Below are 20,665 nucleotides of genomic sequence, written 5' to 3'. Positions count from 1 at the left end.
AGGGAAACTTTATTCTTTTCTTTTTGTGGATACATCAGAAAAAATATGTCCACATCATTTCAATAATTTGATTTGTCTGTTCAGTTTCATTAAAGTTTGTTTCGTTGGCTTCTTGCTTATCCTCCAGTGATCAACAGCATGAGTGTTGATCTACGCAGTTGGGATACAATGACATGTGCCAACCAAGACAGCGAGACTGACCACCCGATCTCATTAGTCGCCTCTTATGACAAGCAAGGGTTACTGAAGATCAGTTCTAACCCGGATCTTCACGGATCAGTTACAGTAATGCCTCAGCATGCTTAATAAAGTCATTGACCTAAATAGGTCCAAGACAAAGTAAATGTTTATTTTGCATGAATGTGTAACACAGTTACTTAAGTGAATCAAATCATCTGAAACAATTCAAAACATGAGGTAATTAACAATCATATGCAAAGTGATTATTTTCGCATGACCTTGTCAATATGGCCAACACAGTAATTTGAAGCCTATATTTGCATTAAAAATGTAATCAGTAACAGATGCAAGAAGTAATGTGTGATGCTATGACAAATCTACATTAATCAGATAGGGATTAAATAGTGATGAAGACCTTTGCCACTTCCAAAACAAATTAATTTCATAACCATTAACTGTCAAATGGCAGTAGCAATGTTATTTCAAGCAGATAAACCAAACCAATGCTAAAAACATGCTTGGCAACAATACAAGCATGATACCAATTGAGCAGATATTGCAATACTATAAGAAACTTTGGGGATAAAGAATGTGTATAAATCCTGGTAAATGAGGTAAACAACGCTGGTCCACTAGAGTGTAACAGGTACATTTGACATGCTTTATACAATACTTGCATTGCAGCGACATATGGAATCTGAACCCGTATAAGATATATACTGTATATACTGCTTAAAACAAGCACAGCAGCACTGAACATTATGTGGAAGGTATTCCATCATATAATATCTAATAGATCATCAACAACACATAAAATGCAACATCACATACAAATAATTTACATCACAACTTCTGATTTACTCAATAATTAATGGTGGACACGATTTGCCCTTGAAATATGTGAACTTATTAAATTGAAGAATTATATTAACAAAAAGTCATGTTTCATATATAAGAGGCTATGTCTTTCATATGCTATACTTCATATTAATCCATTTATTTCATGTCATATTTTCTATGTTACGCCCATTTCTTTCACATATGGTAACATTTTCTATATAAGGCCCATTTCTTTCACATAAGATCAAATTTTCCATACGAGGCCCATTTCTTTCATATGAGGTAATATTTTCTATACAAGTCCTATTTCTTTCACATAAAGTCGATATTTCAGATGAGGCATTTCTTTCATATATTCGGCCATTTCTTTCATATAAGCTACCATTCCTTTGAAGGATGAAGCCTGGCCCTACAGCATCATAAATCACTATATAGAATTAACAAAAACGTCAACAGAACATGAATAAGTTAACATTGTTAAACTTTGACCACAGCAACAAGAGTTGATAAATAACTTTTTATGCATCCCAACAAACAACATTTTGAAGTGCTGTGTAATAGTGATTGCATTACATGAGTGTGTGCAAATATATGCTAGAAGAATATATACACATCAGTAAAAGACTTCATGTGTGGCAGCTACTGGCTTGCATGTTTTGGTGACCATAGCGACAAGACTGTTTCCATATTCAATTCATAAGAAATATCTGCCTTAATCAGAGTCGATTGTATGATTCCGACTATATCATGAGCACTTGTTTATGAATTACTATCAAATAGTGGTGAAGGGGAGTTTATCCTGCTCAATGGGCATTATCTATCACAAACACATGCAAAGGCACATCAAGTTGTTCTCATGCATTGGAGGTAGTTTTAAAACCCTACAAGGCCAGGTATGGAACAGTCTATATTGCAAACAAAGTAGTATATATTTATCAGTTAGAAGGCTGTATACATGTCTTGATATCAATCATTTTCATACCATCCTATAGGACCCTACATGCCCAAGCATGATTTTAACATAGAAGCTGCATAGTATCATTTCTAATGCAACCCATTTCATTTGAGGATACCATGAACACATACAAAGAATTCCTTTTCCTGGCTTGATTACATAAATACATTCATAATGTTGTCAATTTGTCTCATAAGTTGCAGTAAATAAGTATCAAATGCCTTCAATGTAAGAAAACCACTACTCATATCCTATGACTTCTTATTTGAAATGAAATTTCTCAATGTGCTCAGATGGAATCTGGTTAAAATCAGGTCATAGTGCTTGTTGCTGCTGCACAAAAACTGGGAACATCCTACTACAGGTCACATCAGGACAACCTATCATGTGACCAATCACAATTTTGCTTACATGATTGGGAAAGAGACAGTTAGATTGTTTTCAAATCTCACAACCTCAAAAACCTCAACACGTTTGAATGACTTTCCATTTGAATGACTTTCCACATGGGAATTGTTGCCATTCAATCTCAGCCATCTTTTAAACATGCCAGAATGTTCTTTAGTTCAGTTTAGGAGTCATTTCAAATGGGAACTTTCTCAAAACATTTTTCAAAGCAGTCAAGAATGGAGGTTACCAGTTTGAAACTAATGCCACAGAGCTCGAAAAATCTACATTTTGATTGGTTAAAATCAATTCAATGCTGAGTGTAAGTTTCACAAAATAAACGTCATTCTTATATGACATGTAACAGGATGTTCACAGATCTTTGTGTAGTGGTAACCATCACTTGATTTTAATGGGATTGGTCAAATGAGGAGAGTGAATAAGGTTTTGTACCAATATTTGAGATAGATTCATTGATGCATGCACATATGGTTAGAATTGTAGAATGTCCTCTGCTTCTGGCAAAGATTCCTTATGAATATAGAAACGGTTTTGTAGCTCTTACTTATTTATTCTAGAACTATCATGGTGTCATTATAGCAGCAAGCTCAACGTGCTGGTCACAAATGAATCTTAGAAAAGGATGCATAACAAACACTGCATTTATTTTGCCTTGCCAGATATCACATGAACTAGAATGCACTTAGTAAAGGCAGCATGTTTAATATTTTCCATAAACTGGATCAAATCTACACAAGCGGATTCAGTCTTTGGTCACAGTGAATGGAAGCTTAATTGATGGTTTCTCACACAACATGATTACTTCATGAAATGCATTTTAGTTGGTTGTGTATGGAAGATAACTGTCGAACATGAAACCAGATTGTCACCACTGTGTCGAGAAACTATATATATAATAGTTTTAGTAATTAGTTTTACCTCTGGTTTTACAAAAGGAGTGAGTGAGTGAGTATGGTTTACGCCGCTTTTAGCAATATTCCAGAAATATCACGGTGGGGCACACCAGAAATGGGCTTCACACATTGTACCCATGTGGGGAATCGAACCCGTGTCTTCGGCATGACGTGCGGACGCTTTAACCACTAGGCGACCCCACGGCTCTTTACAAAAGGAAGTATTGTTCTTTCAGAGACTAATTTGCATATCTAAAACCTGTGTTTGAACAAATATTCTTCTAACAATTCCCACCCCTTTCCCAGCATGTTGAAAGGTCACTTCTAATAAGTTCAATATATTTTGTAAAAATTTCAATAAAATGTAAAAAATAAAACGTATACAGTCATGATGGCAAACTGGTTTCATCTCGATTCAATATCAATCCATGACTTCTGAATCAGGCAATAACTTTTGTGACATATCCAAATCAGAACATTCCACTCCAGAACACTCCACAGCTGTCATCCATTTTCATGCTAGTCTCACGAATTGCCTTAATCCCGCAAGTATCATCCAAATGTGAAGAATTGTCAGAGAACCGACATCCACAAATAATCAATCACAACATATTCATCACTGTTCTGACACAAAAGTTATTTGTCCAAACACGAAGCACATGGATAGTAAAGGCAAATGTCCGACTTGTGTTGATTTTTTCCTCAAATTGCGTTCACCACAACATTGCAGGTGCTGATGCAATTAAAGAAGCACCACAGTCACATGACCAACAAGCAGCAAGCAGGGCCACTACACACAGGTCTCGGGGGTAAGTGCAACTCGTACATTTTTCACCCGGCGAACTAGCGTTCCGATATCCGTCATACAGGGAACATGTTGTGGTGACCTTGCGGGGCTCAGGGCTTCATTGATCAGGTGTTTGGGTGACCTTGGTGGGGTTGACCTCTCGGAGGAACACCGCTGCGACCTCAGGGTCATGTTGCTGGCATCAGAAGAACTGATGACTGACATCATCGACCGTTCCCATCATCGTCATCCGGGGAAGGTATTATCTCCGCATTCGGTGATGGAACAATGTGGTTGATGTACTTACTAGTGTTTCCAAAGCAGCAGCAAAAGAAACCAGACATGATTTAGGATAAACATCACGCATGGAACCAGACAACAACTACAATGTTTGTTTTGTGTTTACGTGTTGTTTAACAGCAATTTTCCAGCTATATGACAGCGGTCTGTAAATAATCTAATAGGCAAGACAACCAGTGATTTATCCGCAATTGGGATACGATGACATGTATCACCCAAATCAGTTTGCCTGACCATCCGATTTCGTTACTCGCCTTTTACAACAAGAATGCGTTGCTGAAGACCAATTGTAAATGGATCTTCAGTTTTCATCTGATCTTAACATAGATGTTCCTAATGCATTTAGAAATATGTTCGACATCTACATGCTTCTACAATAGGGAAATTGGTTCCCTTTAGTTTGGAAGTCCAGGCATAATGTCAGTGAATGCAGCTTTCCCCCGTGTGCCTCTCTAATATGGACAGTATTAAAACAACAGAACCTGTCCTTGTCTGTATCCACAGTTGATAGGCAATAAATGTGTGATTAATGCTTCTGTATGGATCAGCAATTTGTTCACATTGCAAATCCTATCCACCTCTGAGTTACATGGGGATTTTGCAGACGTCTAGCTGAACACATACTTCAATGTGAAGGATGGTAAGATTGGGATTCACACACTGAATCCTTAGGGAATTGAACCCAGGTTTTCCATGTGATGAACCAACATTTAACCACTAGGCTACCAGCTCGGCCCATTATTGACAAGAGGTTTATGTACCTTGGGTAGATGTTGGTAGAGAACTTGATGCCTCCACTGGTTCCCATTTCAGCATGCAATCATAGCACGATGCCTATCAAAGTGAGTGAGTGAGTGGAGTTTTACACTGCTTTTAGCAATATTCCAGCTATATCACAACAATATCTGGGATGCCAGAAATGGGCTTCACACATTGTACTAATGTGGAAAATCAAACCCAGGTCTTCGGCATGAAGAGCAAACGCTTTAACCACTGGGCTACCCCACCGCCCCCATGGCTTTCGGAACTCACATAATTAAAACCGACTTTAGACAGTCACAGTGCTTTGACTGCTTATTGAAATGAGGTCCAGTTGTCTTCATCTAACCCTCAAAATTTCTCCACTGCTGTCATAGAACAAATGGCAGATGTTTTTATATCAAATAAGGCCAGACCAATTTTATTTCTTGTTTTACGGATCCGTCTGTCATATTTTTTCAAGAATAAGAAAAAAAAAATATATAAAAAATTCCCCACACAAAAGATAAAATCCTAATGTTTTTATTGGCCAAAAATGTAAACATACAAGAAATTTTGTTTTTAGATGTTTTTTGCCCCATATACACTTCATAAATTGCCAAAAGTAACATACTTTGAGTATTTAGATGGAATATTACTTTGACAGGTGATTTTATTATTTATTGTTTTCCCTAATAAAATTGGTCTGGCCTAAGATTCCACAACAAAGAAGAGTGAGTGGTGTTCTTGTAAAAATATACATTTATTGTGACAATATAACATAATATTCAAGCAACATCTACACAAAACAGATACACACTACAGCAATATGACACATAATCATAAACAGAAACGCATACACTACAACATTCAGGGACTTTAAAACAAAGGTAAAATATCAAATTCATGCTTTTCAGCAAAACTAACAAATATCTAAAATATTGCATACTATTAGGTTTTGATATATCCAAAGCAAATAAAATACACATGGCAGTTCTGGTAGCTAACTAGGTGCCTCTTGTAAAAAACTTTAAAGCAATTTGATAAAATGCCCCTTAAAATACCTTTCTCTCTGCAAAATAACACAAATACTCGATGTGTCATAGAATTTAACATATCTTTTAACTTTTGCACATATTGCCAAAATAACATCGATACATATTCATAAATGTTGTTATTGTTTTTCAAACTAAGAACTTCTATTTGGAAGTAAGGAAGTTAATTTGGGCAAATCAGGAACAAGAGACATAACTTCACTCCAGCTAAAATCTAAACAATTATCTGATTTAGCAAAAATGGAATGTAAATTTGAGCCAATGTTTGAGTTGTTATTTCTTAAATAAGAAAAACACCTATGAATCAAAACATATTTTGGCCTTATCTATGTAAAAGCTGAAATTTTGTTAACAAACATATAAGACAAAATCCCATGTAAAATTGCATACATACATGCCTCTAAAGAATTTATAATTCCATACATACTATGGGACAATGACAGTGGATTTCAATGGTCGTCAAATTACTGATATTAATGAATTAAACAGTAATCATAATTACTTTATAATAACTATTGTATATATTTTTTTACATTTTATGTCCTGTCAAAACTTTACCATTGGACAGTGAACATACATTCTATAAAACAATACACTCAGATTACCCTTTCAACACACTGACAAATGCCATCGAAGTTTGTATTCAATATCTTAAGTCCCTGAGATACAATGTTTTTATGTCAATAAGATGAAACTAATAAAATTTTAGTTTTATAAGCATTATGATAAAATGTTAAAAGTTACAGAAATGTTAAAAAAAATTGTTTTCAGAAAATATATATACAAATTTCCTGAACATAAAAACAATATCTAATTAGGTCAAAAAATGAAAATCACCTATTCCTACGAGGAGAGATGTTAATTGCACAATATACAAGCATAATTATTTTAATTATTGTCCAACTAAACAAAATCCCTGAATTCATAACACTGACATGTTTCTCTATATTTGTTTTATGTTTTAATTCATTGTAATGAGTGAGTGAGTTTACTTTTATGTTGCACTCAGCAATATTCTAGGTATATGACAGCGGTCTGTAAATAATTGAGTCTGGACTAGACAATCCAGTGATCAACAGCATGAGCATCGACCTACGCAATTGGGATGCGATGACATGTGTCAACCAAGTCAGCAAGCCTGACCACCCGATCCCATTGGTTGCCTCTTACGACAAGCATGGGTTACTGAAGATCAATTCTACCCCGGATCTTCATGGCTCTAATTGATTGTATAAAACACTAGTCAATGAATATTGTTATTCACCTTTACCAAGCAACTATTCTATGCTCACAAATATGAAACACTGACTTTGAACATACATTCCAAAGATTGATAAATTTTAAAAAAATCATTTTTACTTGAACAATTCAGGCTCTGTTAGCTACTAAAAAGTACAAATTTGATTTTTTTCTGAAAGCACTGAACTCTCATAATTATTTTCAATTTTTGTTAAAACAACTTCAATACCATGCCCTTGTATAAGCGGGCAATGTTAAGAGGTTCTGCCATTATGTCTGTTTATGCTTTCTGTTTCATCTGGTTATGTCAGGACTGAATATATCAACTAAAATTAAACCGCGGGTTAAACAGGTATGATACAATTAAAACAAAATAACATTTCAATTTGGTAATAAAATCAACAACATAAATGTTAACAGGTATATAAACTTCATTCCTCTGTCAAACAGTCTGTTTGTTTCTGCAAAAGAAACAAAAGAAACATGACAAGGAGTCAGCATGCAAATAGTCAACGTTTCCTTGAATGTATTTGATTAAAAAACCTCTGCGAAATGATAAACAGAATGAAGTTGAGAAACAAACAAAATATTCAACTAACAAAACAAATATCATGCCTAATGTTAGTGATAAAGCTAATGTTGAACAATGCACAATATCGCACAATAGTACACAATTCAACATCAAGCATACAAGATGCCAAGCAACAGTGACAAGCAATGGTACAAGGATGCTGGTAATTGGTCATTCACAATTTCGAGAGTCTTTGTATTTTGAACTAGACTTGCACAGGTCTGTAAGATAATAACTGCTAACTTAAATCATATTTTAAGTAAAACAAGTCCCAATAAAATCAGCATCTACTTTCTAAGCATGGTGTATTCATGGTATCTAGTACACATCCATGAGCTTATTCAGTACAAGCATTTTGCTAGTTACTCCTCAAGCAATGTCAAGATGTTTTCATAGAGAAGATGTTTACACTCAGTGGCATTTTGGAAGATGGTTTGGTGAAGAGAAACAAGCTGTATGTATTGACAACTTCTTTATTGCCATGGGTGAGTGAGTGACACCATTTAGCAATATTCCAGCAATATCATGGCGTGGACACAAGAAATGGGCCCCACACCCATCTGGGGAATCAAACCTGGGCCTCTGGCATGACAAGCAAACGCTATAACCACCAGGCTACCCCACCGCCCCTTATTGCAATAGATGCTAAGTGGCATTTTAGAAGGTGGCATGATGAAGGGATGCATCCATTGGAATAAAGAGTGAGTGAGTGAGTGAGTGAGTGAGTGAGTGAGTGAGTGAGTGAGTGAGTGAGTGAGTTTGAGTGAGTGAGTGAGTGAGTGGAGTGCCGCTTTTAGCAATATTCCAGCAATATCATGGCGGGGGACACCAGAAATGGGCTTCACACATTGTACCCATGTGGGGAATTGAACCGTTTCTTGCTTTCTTTCGTGGTGACGAGCGCCTTAACCACTAGGCTACCCCACCGCCCCTGGAATAAAGAAGTTGTCAATCCATATAACTTCTTCCTCTCCAACTCCAAGTGCAGATAATGTTGAAAATACACAAATCCTGTCCAATGTGAAACAGTATGTCTACTATGACAAACTGACTTATGACAATGTGTCAACTAAGGAATGTCCTGTCAATGGGTTACAAATTGACTGCAAATGTCTATGCCACTTGTGTGTGTTTTTCTGGGACCAATTTTCCCCCATAGCATTAAGCACTGTAACTGTAGTGTTTAAGAAGACAAGATAAATGGTCATAGGACTAACACAGCTGTGTGAAACTGATCCTTGTGGCCTGTTTGACAAAGTCATTATCCTGTACAACTGTCCTTACCTATGTAAATCGATGGCAGTTATGACTTACTTAGAGCTAAATTCTCTTTGTGAATCTTGGTTCTGTTTCAAACAAACTCTATAGAGCTACGACTGCCCCAAGTCTTACTTAAACTATGAGAGTTACGTTTATTGTGCCAAGAAAACTTAAAGAAGAAGGTTTCTTGATCCTAAAGAGCTATCACAAAGAAACAACTGTTACGTCTAAGTTAAACAATAGGATTAAGATGATTGTGCTAATATCACTCTACAAAACAGGTTCCTGCTTATTGCCAGTATCAGTATCGTAGTACCATTGCCAGTGATACACCATGATACAACAGTGACGAAGTTGCTTACTTGTCAGGCATGCCGTACAGCTCGTGCTCTTTAATGTGGTTGATCACAGAGTCCTGCAGCAAGAACTTCACACTCTCGCCTCTCCTCAGAGCTCGTCTACAAATACAATGGCCACAGTAAAGTGAAATGAGTGAGTGAGTCAGTTTAGCTTTGCGCCATACTCAGCAATATTCTAGCTATATGGCAGTGGTCTGTAAATAATTGAGTCTGGACCAGACAATCCAGTGATCAACAGCATGGGCATCGATCTATGGAACTGGGATACGATGACATGTGTCAACCAAGTCAGCGAGCCTGACCACCCGATCCCGTTAGTTGTCTCTTATGACAAGCATGGGTTGCTGAAAAACAATTCTAACCCAGATCTTCACGGATAAAAGTGAAATGACCGCCTTCATGAAGCAAATACAAAACAGTGACCGTCATCGGTAGTCCAGTGTTTTCAACTGATGCTGTCAGAGATGATCAGAAAAATATGTAAAACAATATCAAGTACTGAACGAGGGATATTGTCTCCTGAACATGAGTGCATTAAAAAAATAAAAAGTGTAGTAAACTTGTTGTCATGACTCATGAGGCAGGTGTTAATCACAGTTTTTTTAAAACAATTCATGCTAATCTCTGTGACCATCTGTCGACTGCTGGTCCAAATCATATAGTCTTGTCAAAAAATAGTATTACTGGAAAATGTAAACAGAGGCCAAGTCTTGTAAGGACCTTAGATATGTCTGATGTTTTCAGAAACTCCCTGCTAACATGTCTTGGTTTGTCCATACCACTTTTGTGAAACACACATAAAATCTCTTCATTACCTCCTACTTCTTTGGAGGACTCACCTTATCTTAGTGGAACTGATTTCATTTGTGATCCATTCTGTAACTATATGAATATTTTCCTGAAACAGCAGAGTCATTTAAATCAAACATTAGTCCAAACAGTACAAAGCCATACACATAAACAATAACACAACCACAACCAAGGATAACAGGTAAAACTAGTTCAAGTGCTGTCACATTTATTGTGGGTACCTGAACTCAGGTACATATCATGCTTGTCAAGGGTAGCCTTGAAACTTGTTTCTTGTAAACATAACTTATGGTCAAACTTAGAAGTAGGAATACACCTTTTCTATTTTTCAAATTTATTGACAAAATCCAAAGCCATCATCAGCTATTTTTATTAATAAGGACAAATACATGACACAATTTTAACAATCCTAAAAGGTAATTTGAAAAAAACATCAGCAATCTCTAGTCATTCTAAAAACAACAATAATGTAATATAGAGAACAAATTGTGAACATGTTCTTGTCACTGAGAAAAATAAATAAATTGTTTTTCACTTGTTGCACTCAGCAATATTCCAGCTATTTAAGACAACAGTCCATAAATAATTGTGTCAGGACCAGACAGGCCTGTGATTGCCATCTACACTTCAATCCCTGCAATTCAGAGATAATGTAATGAACTTGACAAAGGTCACAGAACTGAGTACTGAATACTTTTTTAAAAAAAATTTTATACAAGAATAGGTTGTTGGAGACCTATATACATGTCAAGAATTCCCAGGGATTTGTGACTGTAGTAAATATTCCGCACTTGAAAAGTGGAACAGTCTAAGAGTGAGTGAGTGAGTTGGGATTTACGCCGCTTTTAGCAATATTCCAGCAATATTACAGCGGGGAACACCAGAAATGGGCTTCACACAATGTGCCCATGTGGGGAATTGAACCCGGGTCTTCAGCGTGACAAGCGAACACCTTAGCAGCGAGGCTACCCCACCGCCCCAAACAGTCAAAGAAGGTATTAATGCTGCACTACCCTTACTGATTAGCACTAATGGCATATTAAACAGATCACTAATATATAAGAAAACATCTGATCTACACAATTCTGTTTTCAGTTAAACCTTTCACCAATAATGTTTGAAAAATGTTTGTGAAACTTTTATTAAATGTAAAAGTATGTAACATTATGCTCACTTGATACTTTGACAAAATATCCGATTCATAGATGAACTTCCGTGGGTCACATCCCTCTCTTGTGATACACACTAGTCCGTGTTTACTCAGTATATATTCTATCTGAAAACCAAATACAATAAGTCACACTCAGAACTGACGGAAAATACAAACATTTTATCAATGTCTCACCCAGGATACACAGAACATATACTGATATAAAGGCAGGTATCTACAACCAATCCACCACAATTTATAACAGACCATAAAACATACTTAGAGATAACAAAAGATGTGTAATAATAAACGGTATATATTATAAGTTGTTCACTGGTCACGAGGGGGGCATGGGTTGATGTACCCTCGATGTTTGTTTATGTTCCCTGAGCCAGAAGGTCGAGGGGAACATAAACAAACATCGAGGGTACATCAACCCATAGGCCCCGAGGTAGTCTGTCTCACAGTCCCTGAACCACATTAATTTCCCTACTGCCAAGCCCTCTCTGCAGTGCTAAAGCCCTAAATAAAGCAAGTCTAGATTTCCTCAGGTTCAGGAGGGCTCCTTTTCAATATAAATGGGCTTGTTTGTTACTATCAAAATTATATATATTCAGAGACTAGGCCTTAGTCTAGCCCCGAGGGACCAGTGAACAATGTATTTATCTTACCGAACACCTTAATGTTAATTTTGAATTGTTTGAAGCACGGGTACATTTTTTTTTGTAGCTATCGCTAGATTTTGCTGACAAGAAAAACAGATTTAGAGTTATCTCCCTTCCATCGATTTGCATTCGCAAAACATCGGTAATTTCCGTACATCATACGTGATTCAATGTAATTCGAGATAAAGAATTACTACCATGAAGTACCAAATGAGTTGCCATTGACAGAGGGGTACATTGAAATGTTACTCACTTGTAAGCGGGGAACATTGAAAATAATAGAAGAGTGTCAGCCAATCAGAAAGCGACATTTATGTGTGAGGTAAGACAAATACAAAGATAGGCATGCACATTATCATCCATATAAAGTCTTCTAGTTAAAATATCACGGCAGGCTTGGATACATAAAAGGTGAAGCCACGTTTTGACAAAATCCATATAAACTTCTGATATGGTGTTTTACTCATAACATTAGACAAACTGAGAATCAGATTAACAAGAGTTGTTCTCATATTCTCATAGAACTGGCAAAATATAAGGACAAATATTTCATCCTGACCGTTGCAGGTGTACAGTTAAAACAATATATTATGGCACATTTACGTATCTCCCTGTCTCTGCCCTTAAGGGAACCAGTAACTGAATTCAGAATAAGTAATCCTCTGGTCACATGATAAAGGGAGATTGAGATACTGTTTTGTGCTGTAGTTTAAATTATTTCCTTAATATCCGCAGACATTTCCTCCCAATGTACATCCCTGGGCCAGTTTACCATCATAGTGACATGAGAACATCCATCTTATCATCACTTAAGACAGATATTCTCATTCGTATGAGCTTCATCAGTTTCGCTTTGTTTTTGGTTGTTTAACCCCATTAATATTCAGCAATATTCCAGCGGCAAATAATTGAACCTGGACCAGACAATCCAACATTATGAGCATCGAGATGTGCAAATGGGATACGATGGCATGCCAACAAAGTCAGCGAGTCTGACCACCTGATCCTGCATAGATTGCTGAAGACCAAAATTCTAACCCTGATCTTCTTAATGTTTGATTGTTGCAACTGTTGTTGTGTATCGACTAGAAAACACATCAAGAGGGACAAAAATAATGGTTTGCTATATCCATTAGTTTTCTATGCATATAAGTCTGTTTGCTATAAACGTTACTTACTGTATTCAAAATATGAGCAGGGCTCCATATACTTAAAGTGACGGAGCTTAAACAGAAGATTGCTTTACATGAATTTCTAGCTGAAAAACATGTCTTCATGACTCACTTAAGAACTAAAGAGAGGGACCTTGACATATGCAAGCTAATGCTTTTTTTCACTAAAGATTGCTTTAAATGAAATTCTAGCAGAAAAAGATGTTTCCTGAACCTAATGCAAAATATAAGCCATGTCATGACATTTAAAACAGGTGAGTTTCCACTGAAGACTTTAAATGAACTTCTGGCAGCAAAAGCATTTTCCAGAGCATTCCAACAACAATGGATTCTTACTTGTAAAGACAGTACACAACAGAACAATCATGAAAGAACTGTGCCATTTCAAAGCACTGATACTTTTAACAACTTTAAGTCAAGCAGATATGGTGGTAAATAGTTCCTTTAGTCACTCATCAACTTAAATTTATTGTGTTTAACATTTCTATTAATCATTTTAAAGTTTTTAAAGACTCCAAGAGAATTGTGAACATTTCTGAAAATGAAATTTCATTTTGAAAAACTTACATCCTCTTCAGCCCAGATTCCAGGCTCCCCGAATGACTGCAGGAGGTCAGCGCCACACAGCAGACGAAGCTGTATCGGGATGTCCGTGTCATTAACAGTGATCTTTGGTGAGGGTCCATTGTCAGCCTCGTCTGCAATGAACAACCCGAGATCATCCATAAGAAATAATACACTGTAGGTTACATGCTGCGTGCCTCTTGACCTTACCATGCTTAAGGGCACAACTTGTATATTATATAATCCATGAGCTGCCTTACCAGCACACACTGGCCTCACTACCACACACCTGCCTCATATAACACCTGCCTTACCATCACACACTGCCCTGACTACCACACACCTGCCTCATATAACACCTGCCTTACCATCAAACACCTGCCTCTCCATCAAACACCTGCCTCACCAAACACCTGCCTCTCCATCAAACACCTGCCTCATCAAACACCTGCCTCACCATCAAACACCTACCTCATCGGCAGTCACTGACCTCACCACACTCCTGTCTCACCACAGTCCTATTTACACCACCTCACCATCAAACACCACCTGCCTCAACCAGAGCACCCACCAAGCTGTTTCACCACAGTCCTATTTCACCACCAAACACCTGCCTAACCAAGCACCTTACAAGCATACATTATCCTCACCACCATACTCCTGTCTCACCACATCAAAACTTCACCACCACACACCTGCCTCACCATCAAGCACAATGCCTCACCACCCCATACTGACCTCACCACCATGCTCCTCCTGTCTCACCACATCAAAACTTCACCACCACACACCTGCCTCACCATCAAGCACAATGCCTCACCACCCCATACTGACCTCACCACCATGCTCCTCCTGTCTCACCACATCAAAACTTCACCACCACACACCTGCCTCACCATCAAGCACAATGCCTCACCACCCCATACTGACCTCACCACCATGCTCCTCCTGTCTCACCACATCAAAACTTCACCACCACACACCTGCCTCACCATCAAGCACAATGCCTCACCACCCCATACTGACCTCACCACCATGCTCCTGTCTCACCACATCAAAACCTCACTGCCACACCCCTGCCTCACCATCAAGCACAATGCCTCACCACCCCATACTGACCTCACCACCATGCTCCTGTCTCACCACATCAAAACCTCACTGCCACACCCCTGCCTCACCATCAAGCACAATGCCTCACCATCAAGCACAATGCTTCACCACCACACACTTGACTCAGATTGCTTTCACTTTGTCCCAATTACCTACAGACAAATTATGGTCACTTCATGATACTTCATGAAATAGTTCTTATATATACAGCCCTACAAAACATGCATGGGTTTTGTAAATGTTTAAGAAATATACAACTTATTGTTGCCTAAGAAAACCAAAGTGAATAACCGCCAACTCAACATTTTCAACCAAACAACAGCTAATCCACAATCTGTGAAACATAACAATTCACTTCTTTGAACAAGTGACATTTCCTGAAAGAAGTGACGTTATCAACCATGTTATATGTGTCCTAATCAATCACTGGAACCAGCTCCCAGAAAAATGGTCATTACTAAACACATAATGGCCCGTCTAGACCAGCCAATATCATATAAAATGACATAGTTCCCCACGTGGGCGATCATTTCCTTGTGAGGCTGTGATCTTCCTTCATTAATGGACATAACAAGCATGATGACAGACAGGATGTATACCATCCCAGAACTGGTTGTCCAAGCTGATAATGGTGTGTGATGTTGGCAAGATGCAGTAATATACAGGTAGATGCTGTGTAATCATCGTTAACAACTGATGAGCTGGCATCAAAAGACACCATGTGCCTGATTATTGCACTTTTATAGCCTTGTGCATGCATATGTTTGTATGGCTGCATGTATTGGACCAGAAATTATGCCTGGATTTTAAAATCATAGCTCAGTGAAATACCTTTCTGTAATTTAACATGATAATCCACCACTGGTTCCATTGACCAGTCATTTTATCATGTTTATGTAAAGCATTTGCCAGGGTAACAATAATGCTTCATCTTTCTTTTGGAGCAGCCAGGGACTGGACCACTACCTTTTTGTTATCTGGGAGAGACACTCTATCCACTACACCTGAATGAGACAGCTGTGTGTGATGTTTAGGCCAGATCAAATTTATTTCTTGTTTTATGGATCCGTCGGTCATATTTCTTCAAGAATAAGAAAAAAAATAAACATTCATTTTCCCACCTAAAAAAATAAAATCCTAATATTTTTATTGGCGAAAAATGTAAACTTACAAGAAAACTTCTTTTAAAATGTTTTTTGCCCCATATACACTTCATAAATTCCAAAAAGTAAAATACTTTTAGTAATTGGAAGCAATATTACTTTGACTTGTCATTTCATTTTTATTTTGTTCCCCTCCTGCCTTTATGTTTTCTGAGGACAAAATCCATAAAACAAGAAATAAAATTGGTCTGGCCTTAGCGTTGTTCATGCCTAAGTTTGAATGGCTACTTATACTGGAGCAGACATTATGCCACAGCTCACTGAAATACCCTTCTGTAATGTAACATAATAATCCAAAACTGGTTCCCTTGATCAGTCCTTGTTTTAACCCCAACAAGTTGGACAGCAGTCAGCGCCACAATAAGCACCAGCTTTAATGTTGGTATGATGTGGCTGGGGATTGAACCATTCTGCTCACCGGGCAGTCACTCTATCCACTAGACCAATTAGGTGGTTGTGTGCTGCCGGTGAGGTGAGATGAGGTGAGGTGAAATTGGATTTAACGTCGTACTTGAGAATATATCGTTCATATGACGACGTGCATGTGTGTGTATGTGTATGTGCGGCTGCTTGTACTAGCCCAGACTGAAGCTGGTTTTATAGTGCTAGCCCACTGAGATTCCATGCCGCAGTGAAGCATGAATACCCCACTCAGACACATTATACTGACTCCGAGCTGACCAGTCCTTGTTGTACCCATTAATGCCGAGCGCCAGGCAGGGACCAACAAGTACCACATTTTAACGTCTTTTGGTATGACGCGGTCGGGGATCGAACCCGCGACCTTCCGCTCTCCGGCGGGCGGGTGCTGCTGGTGAGCCACAGTATATACAGTATATATACAGGTAAACACTGCATAATCATAGCAACTGATGACCTGTCCAGAGGCATTATATAATGAAAGCAAAGCTTGAACTCAACAGAAAGCAGAGAGATGCCTACAAGCTCAACATATACAGTATATCCAAGAAAAGACTTCCTGATCATCAGTAACATGACCAAATGATATTCATATTTCTAAATAAGAACAAAAATCATTCCAAAACATATCTTATTTGCAACTCTTAAAACATTTTTTATTATTTAACTCTCACAGATTCTATCTCAAAAGGTCCTGGAGTTTCACTTCATAAGTGTTGGTTTGTCTCATTAAGAACGGAAGTATACAGAACATTTCACAATCATCATCATTGGCAAGTAATATCTCAATGCACATTGATGTGTTCAAGTCTGTCCTATAACATTTGTTGTTGTGGAAATCTGGGTCCCACCAAACGTTAACAACTGATGAGCTGGCATCAAAAGACATCGTGTGCCTGATTATTGCACTTATATAGCCTTGTGCATGCAGATGTTTGTATGGCTGCTTGTACTGGACCAGAAATTATGCCTGGATTATAAGATCATAGCTCAGTGAAATACCATTCTGTAATTTAACATACCATTCTGTAATTTAACATACCATTCTGTAATTTAACATACCATTCTGTAATTTAACATTCTGTAATTTAACATACCATCTTGTAATTTATCATACCATTCTGTAATTTATCATACCATTCTGTAATTTAACATACCATTCTGTAATTTAACATACCATCTTGTAATTTATCATACCATTCTGTAATTTAACATACCATCTTGTAATTTAACATACCATTCTGTAATTTATCATACCATTCTGTAATTTATCATACCATTCTGTAATTTTATATCTTTCTGTAATTTAACATACCATTCTGTAATTTAACATACCATCTTGTAATTTAACATACCATTCTGTAATTTAACATACCATCTTGTAATTTAACATACCATTCTGTAATTTAACATACCATTCTGTAATTTAACATACCATTCTGTAATTTATCATATCTTTCTGTAATTTAACATACCATTCTGTAATTTAACATACCATCTTGTAATTTATCATACCATTCTGTAATTTATCATACCATTCTGTAATTTAACATACCATCTTGTAATTTATCATACCATTCTGTAATTTAACATACCATTCTGTAATTTAACATACCATCTTGTAATTTATCATACCATTCTGTAATTTAACATACCATCTTGTAATTTAACATACCATTCTGTAATTTATCATACCTTTCTGTAATTTAACATACCATTCTGTAATTTATCATATCTTTCTGTAATTTAACATACCCTTCTGTAATTTAACATACCATTCTGTAATTTAACATACCATTCTGTAATTTAACATACCATCTTGTTATTTATCATACCATTTGTAATTTATCATACCATTCTGTAATTTAACATACCATCTTGTAATTTATCATACCATTCTGTAATTTAACATACCATCTTGTAATTTAACATACCATTCTGTAATTTAACATACCATTCTGTAATTTAACATACCATCTTGTAATTTATCATACCATTCTGTAATTTAACATACCATCTTGTAATTTAACATACCATTCTGTAATTTAACATACCATTCTGTAATTTAACATACCATTCTGTAATTTAACATACCATTCTGTAATTTAACATACCATTCTGTAATTTAACATACCATTCTGTAATTTAACATACCATTCTGTAATTTAACATACCATTCTGTAATTTATCATACCATTCTGTAATTTATCATACCATTCTGTAATTTAACATACCATTCTGTAATTTAACATACCATCTTGTAATTTAACATACCATTCTGTAATATAACATACCATTCTGTAATTTAACATACCATTCTGTAATTTAACATACCATTCTGTAATATAACATACCATTCTGTAATTTAACATACCATTCTGTAATTTAACATACCATTCTGTAATTTAACATACCATTCTGTAATTTAACATACCATTCTGTAATTTAACATACCATTCTGTAATTTAACATTCCATTCTGTAATTTAACCATTCTGTAATTTAACATACCATTCTGTAATTTAACATACCATTCTGTAATTTAACATACCATTTGTAATTTAACATACCATTCTGTAATTTAACATACCATTCTGTAATTTAACATACCATTCTGTAATTTAACATACCATCTTGTAATTTAACATACCATTCTGTAATATAACATACCATTCTGTAATTTAACATACCATTCTGTAATTTAACATACCATTCTGTAATTTAACATACCATTCTGTAATTTAACATACCATTCTGTAATTTAACAACAGCTGTTTCACGTCTGTTAAGGGGCGGTGGGGTAGCCTGATGGTTAAAACGTTCGCTCGTCACACCATAATTTAACATTCAATTCTGTAATATAACATACCATTCCGTAATTTAACATACCATTCTGTAATTTAACATACCATTCTGTAATTTAACATACCATTCTGTAATTTAACATACCATTCTGTAATTTAACATACCATTCTGTAATTTAACATACCATTCTGTAATTTAACATACCATTCTGTAATTTAACATACCATTCTGTAATATAACATACCATTCTGTAACTTAACATACCATTCTGTAATTTAACATACCATTCTGTAATTTAACATACCATTCTGTAATTTAACAACAGCTGTTTCACGTCTGTTAAGGGGCGGTGGGGTAGCCTGATGGTTAAAACGTTCGCTCGTCACACCATAATTTAACATTCAATTCTGTAATATAACATACCATTCTGTAATTTAACATACCATTCTGTAATTTAACATACCATTCTGTAATTTAACATACCATTCTGTAATTTAACATACCATTCTGTAATTTAACAACAGCTGTTTCACATCTGTTAAGGGGCGGTGGGGTAGCCTGATGGTTAAAGCATTCGCTCGTCACGCCGAAGACCCGGGTTCGATTCCCCACATAGGTACAATGTGTGAAGCTCATTTCTGGTGTCCCCCGCCGTGATATTGCTGGAATATTGCTAAAAGCGGCGTAAAACCAAACTCACTCACGTCTGTAGTAACAATCAGCAGTCTCTCTTATCAATATGTTAGTAACATGACAGAAAAAGTCGAGCTGATAAACAATCATCAGGGCCAGTTCTTAATATAAGACAATAAATCCAGGAATCAACGGCAGATTAATGGCAACACATAATGATCTGTGATTGGGTGCTGCCTGGTATAACACAACAAGCTTGTAATATCTCAGTGCCAATTGTTTTACCTTCAAGTACAAAAGAACCAGGGAACCCCCAGTGATATATTTTACGGGTGTTAACACACAATATGATGGCCTTGGAAAGTTATGGTGTGTCCTGTATGTTAAATACATAATTACTTGAAGCATGGAATGAATCAGTGATTATGTGGACTGTGGATTAAATCATGTATGCTGGATCAAACATAAACCCATCAGTACTATTGATGTGTTGTGAGGATAATGAATATAACTCTATGTCCTTAGGGACACAGTATATTATCTTTTATGTGCCCATTCTCTAGATTTGGGTGTACTGGACGCAGATTTG

The 20,665-nt window shown here is 36.6% G+C and overlaps 1 protein-coding gene across 3 annotated transcripts in view; it reads right to left on the bottom strand.

Moving 5' to 3' along the window:
• Positions 1-20,665, bottom strand: part of LOC124279493 (nicotinamide/nicotinic acid mononucleotide adenylyltransferase 1-like) — a 55,230-nt gene that overhangs the window by 995 nt on the left and 33,570 nt on the right. Inside the window, exons 5-9 of one of the 3 annotated variants that reach the window (XR_006899384.1) lie at positions 13,950-14,080; positions 11,570-11,671; positions 10,425-10,483; positions 9,589-9,684; positions 4,103-4,369 (exon numbers count right to left, since the gene is read on the bottom strand). Coding sequence is in view for 2 of the 3 variants with exons in the window: in XM_046715317.1 (XP_046571273.1) it covers positions 7,838-7,856; positions 9,589-9,684; positions 10,425-10,483; positions 11,570-11,671; positions 13,950-14,080 (407 nt within the window). In the remaining variant the exon portion in view is untranslated. Of the gene's footprint in view, positions 1-4,102; positions 4,370-7,600; positions 7,857-9,588; positions 9,685-10,424; positions 10,484-11,569; positions 11,672-13,949; positions 14,081-20,665 lie in introns of those variants that run through there. The other 2 variants (XM_046715317.1, XM_046715316.1) reach the window with 2 other exon arrangements.

The sequence above is a fragment of the Haliotis rubra genome, unplaced genomic scaffold (genome assembly GCF_003918875.1).
Source record: "Haliotis rubra isolate DU_JTF1 unplaced genomic scaffold, ASM391887v1 Scf250, whole genome shotgun sequence".
Taxonomy (NCBI): domain Eukaryota; kingdom Metazoa; phylum Mollusca; class Gastropoda; order Lepetellida; family Haliotidae; genus Haliotis; species Haliotis rubra.
Note: the sequence above shows the minus strand (reverse complement) of the source record. Positions and strands in the feature narration are given on the sequence as shown.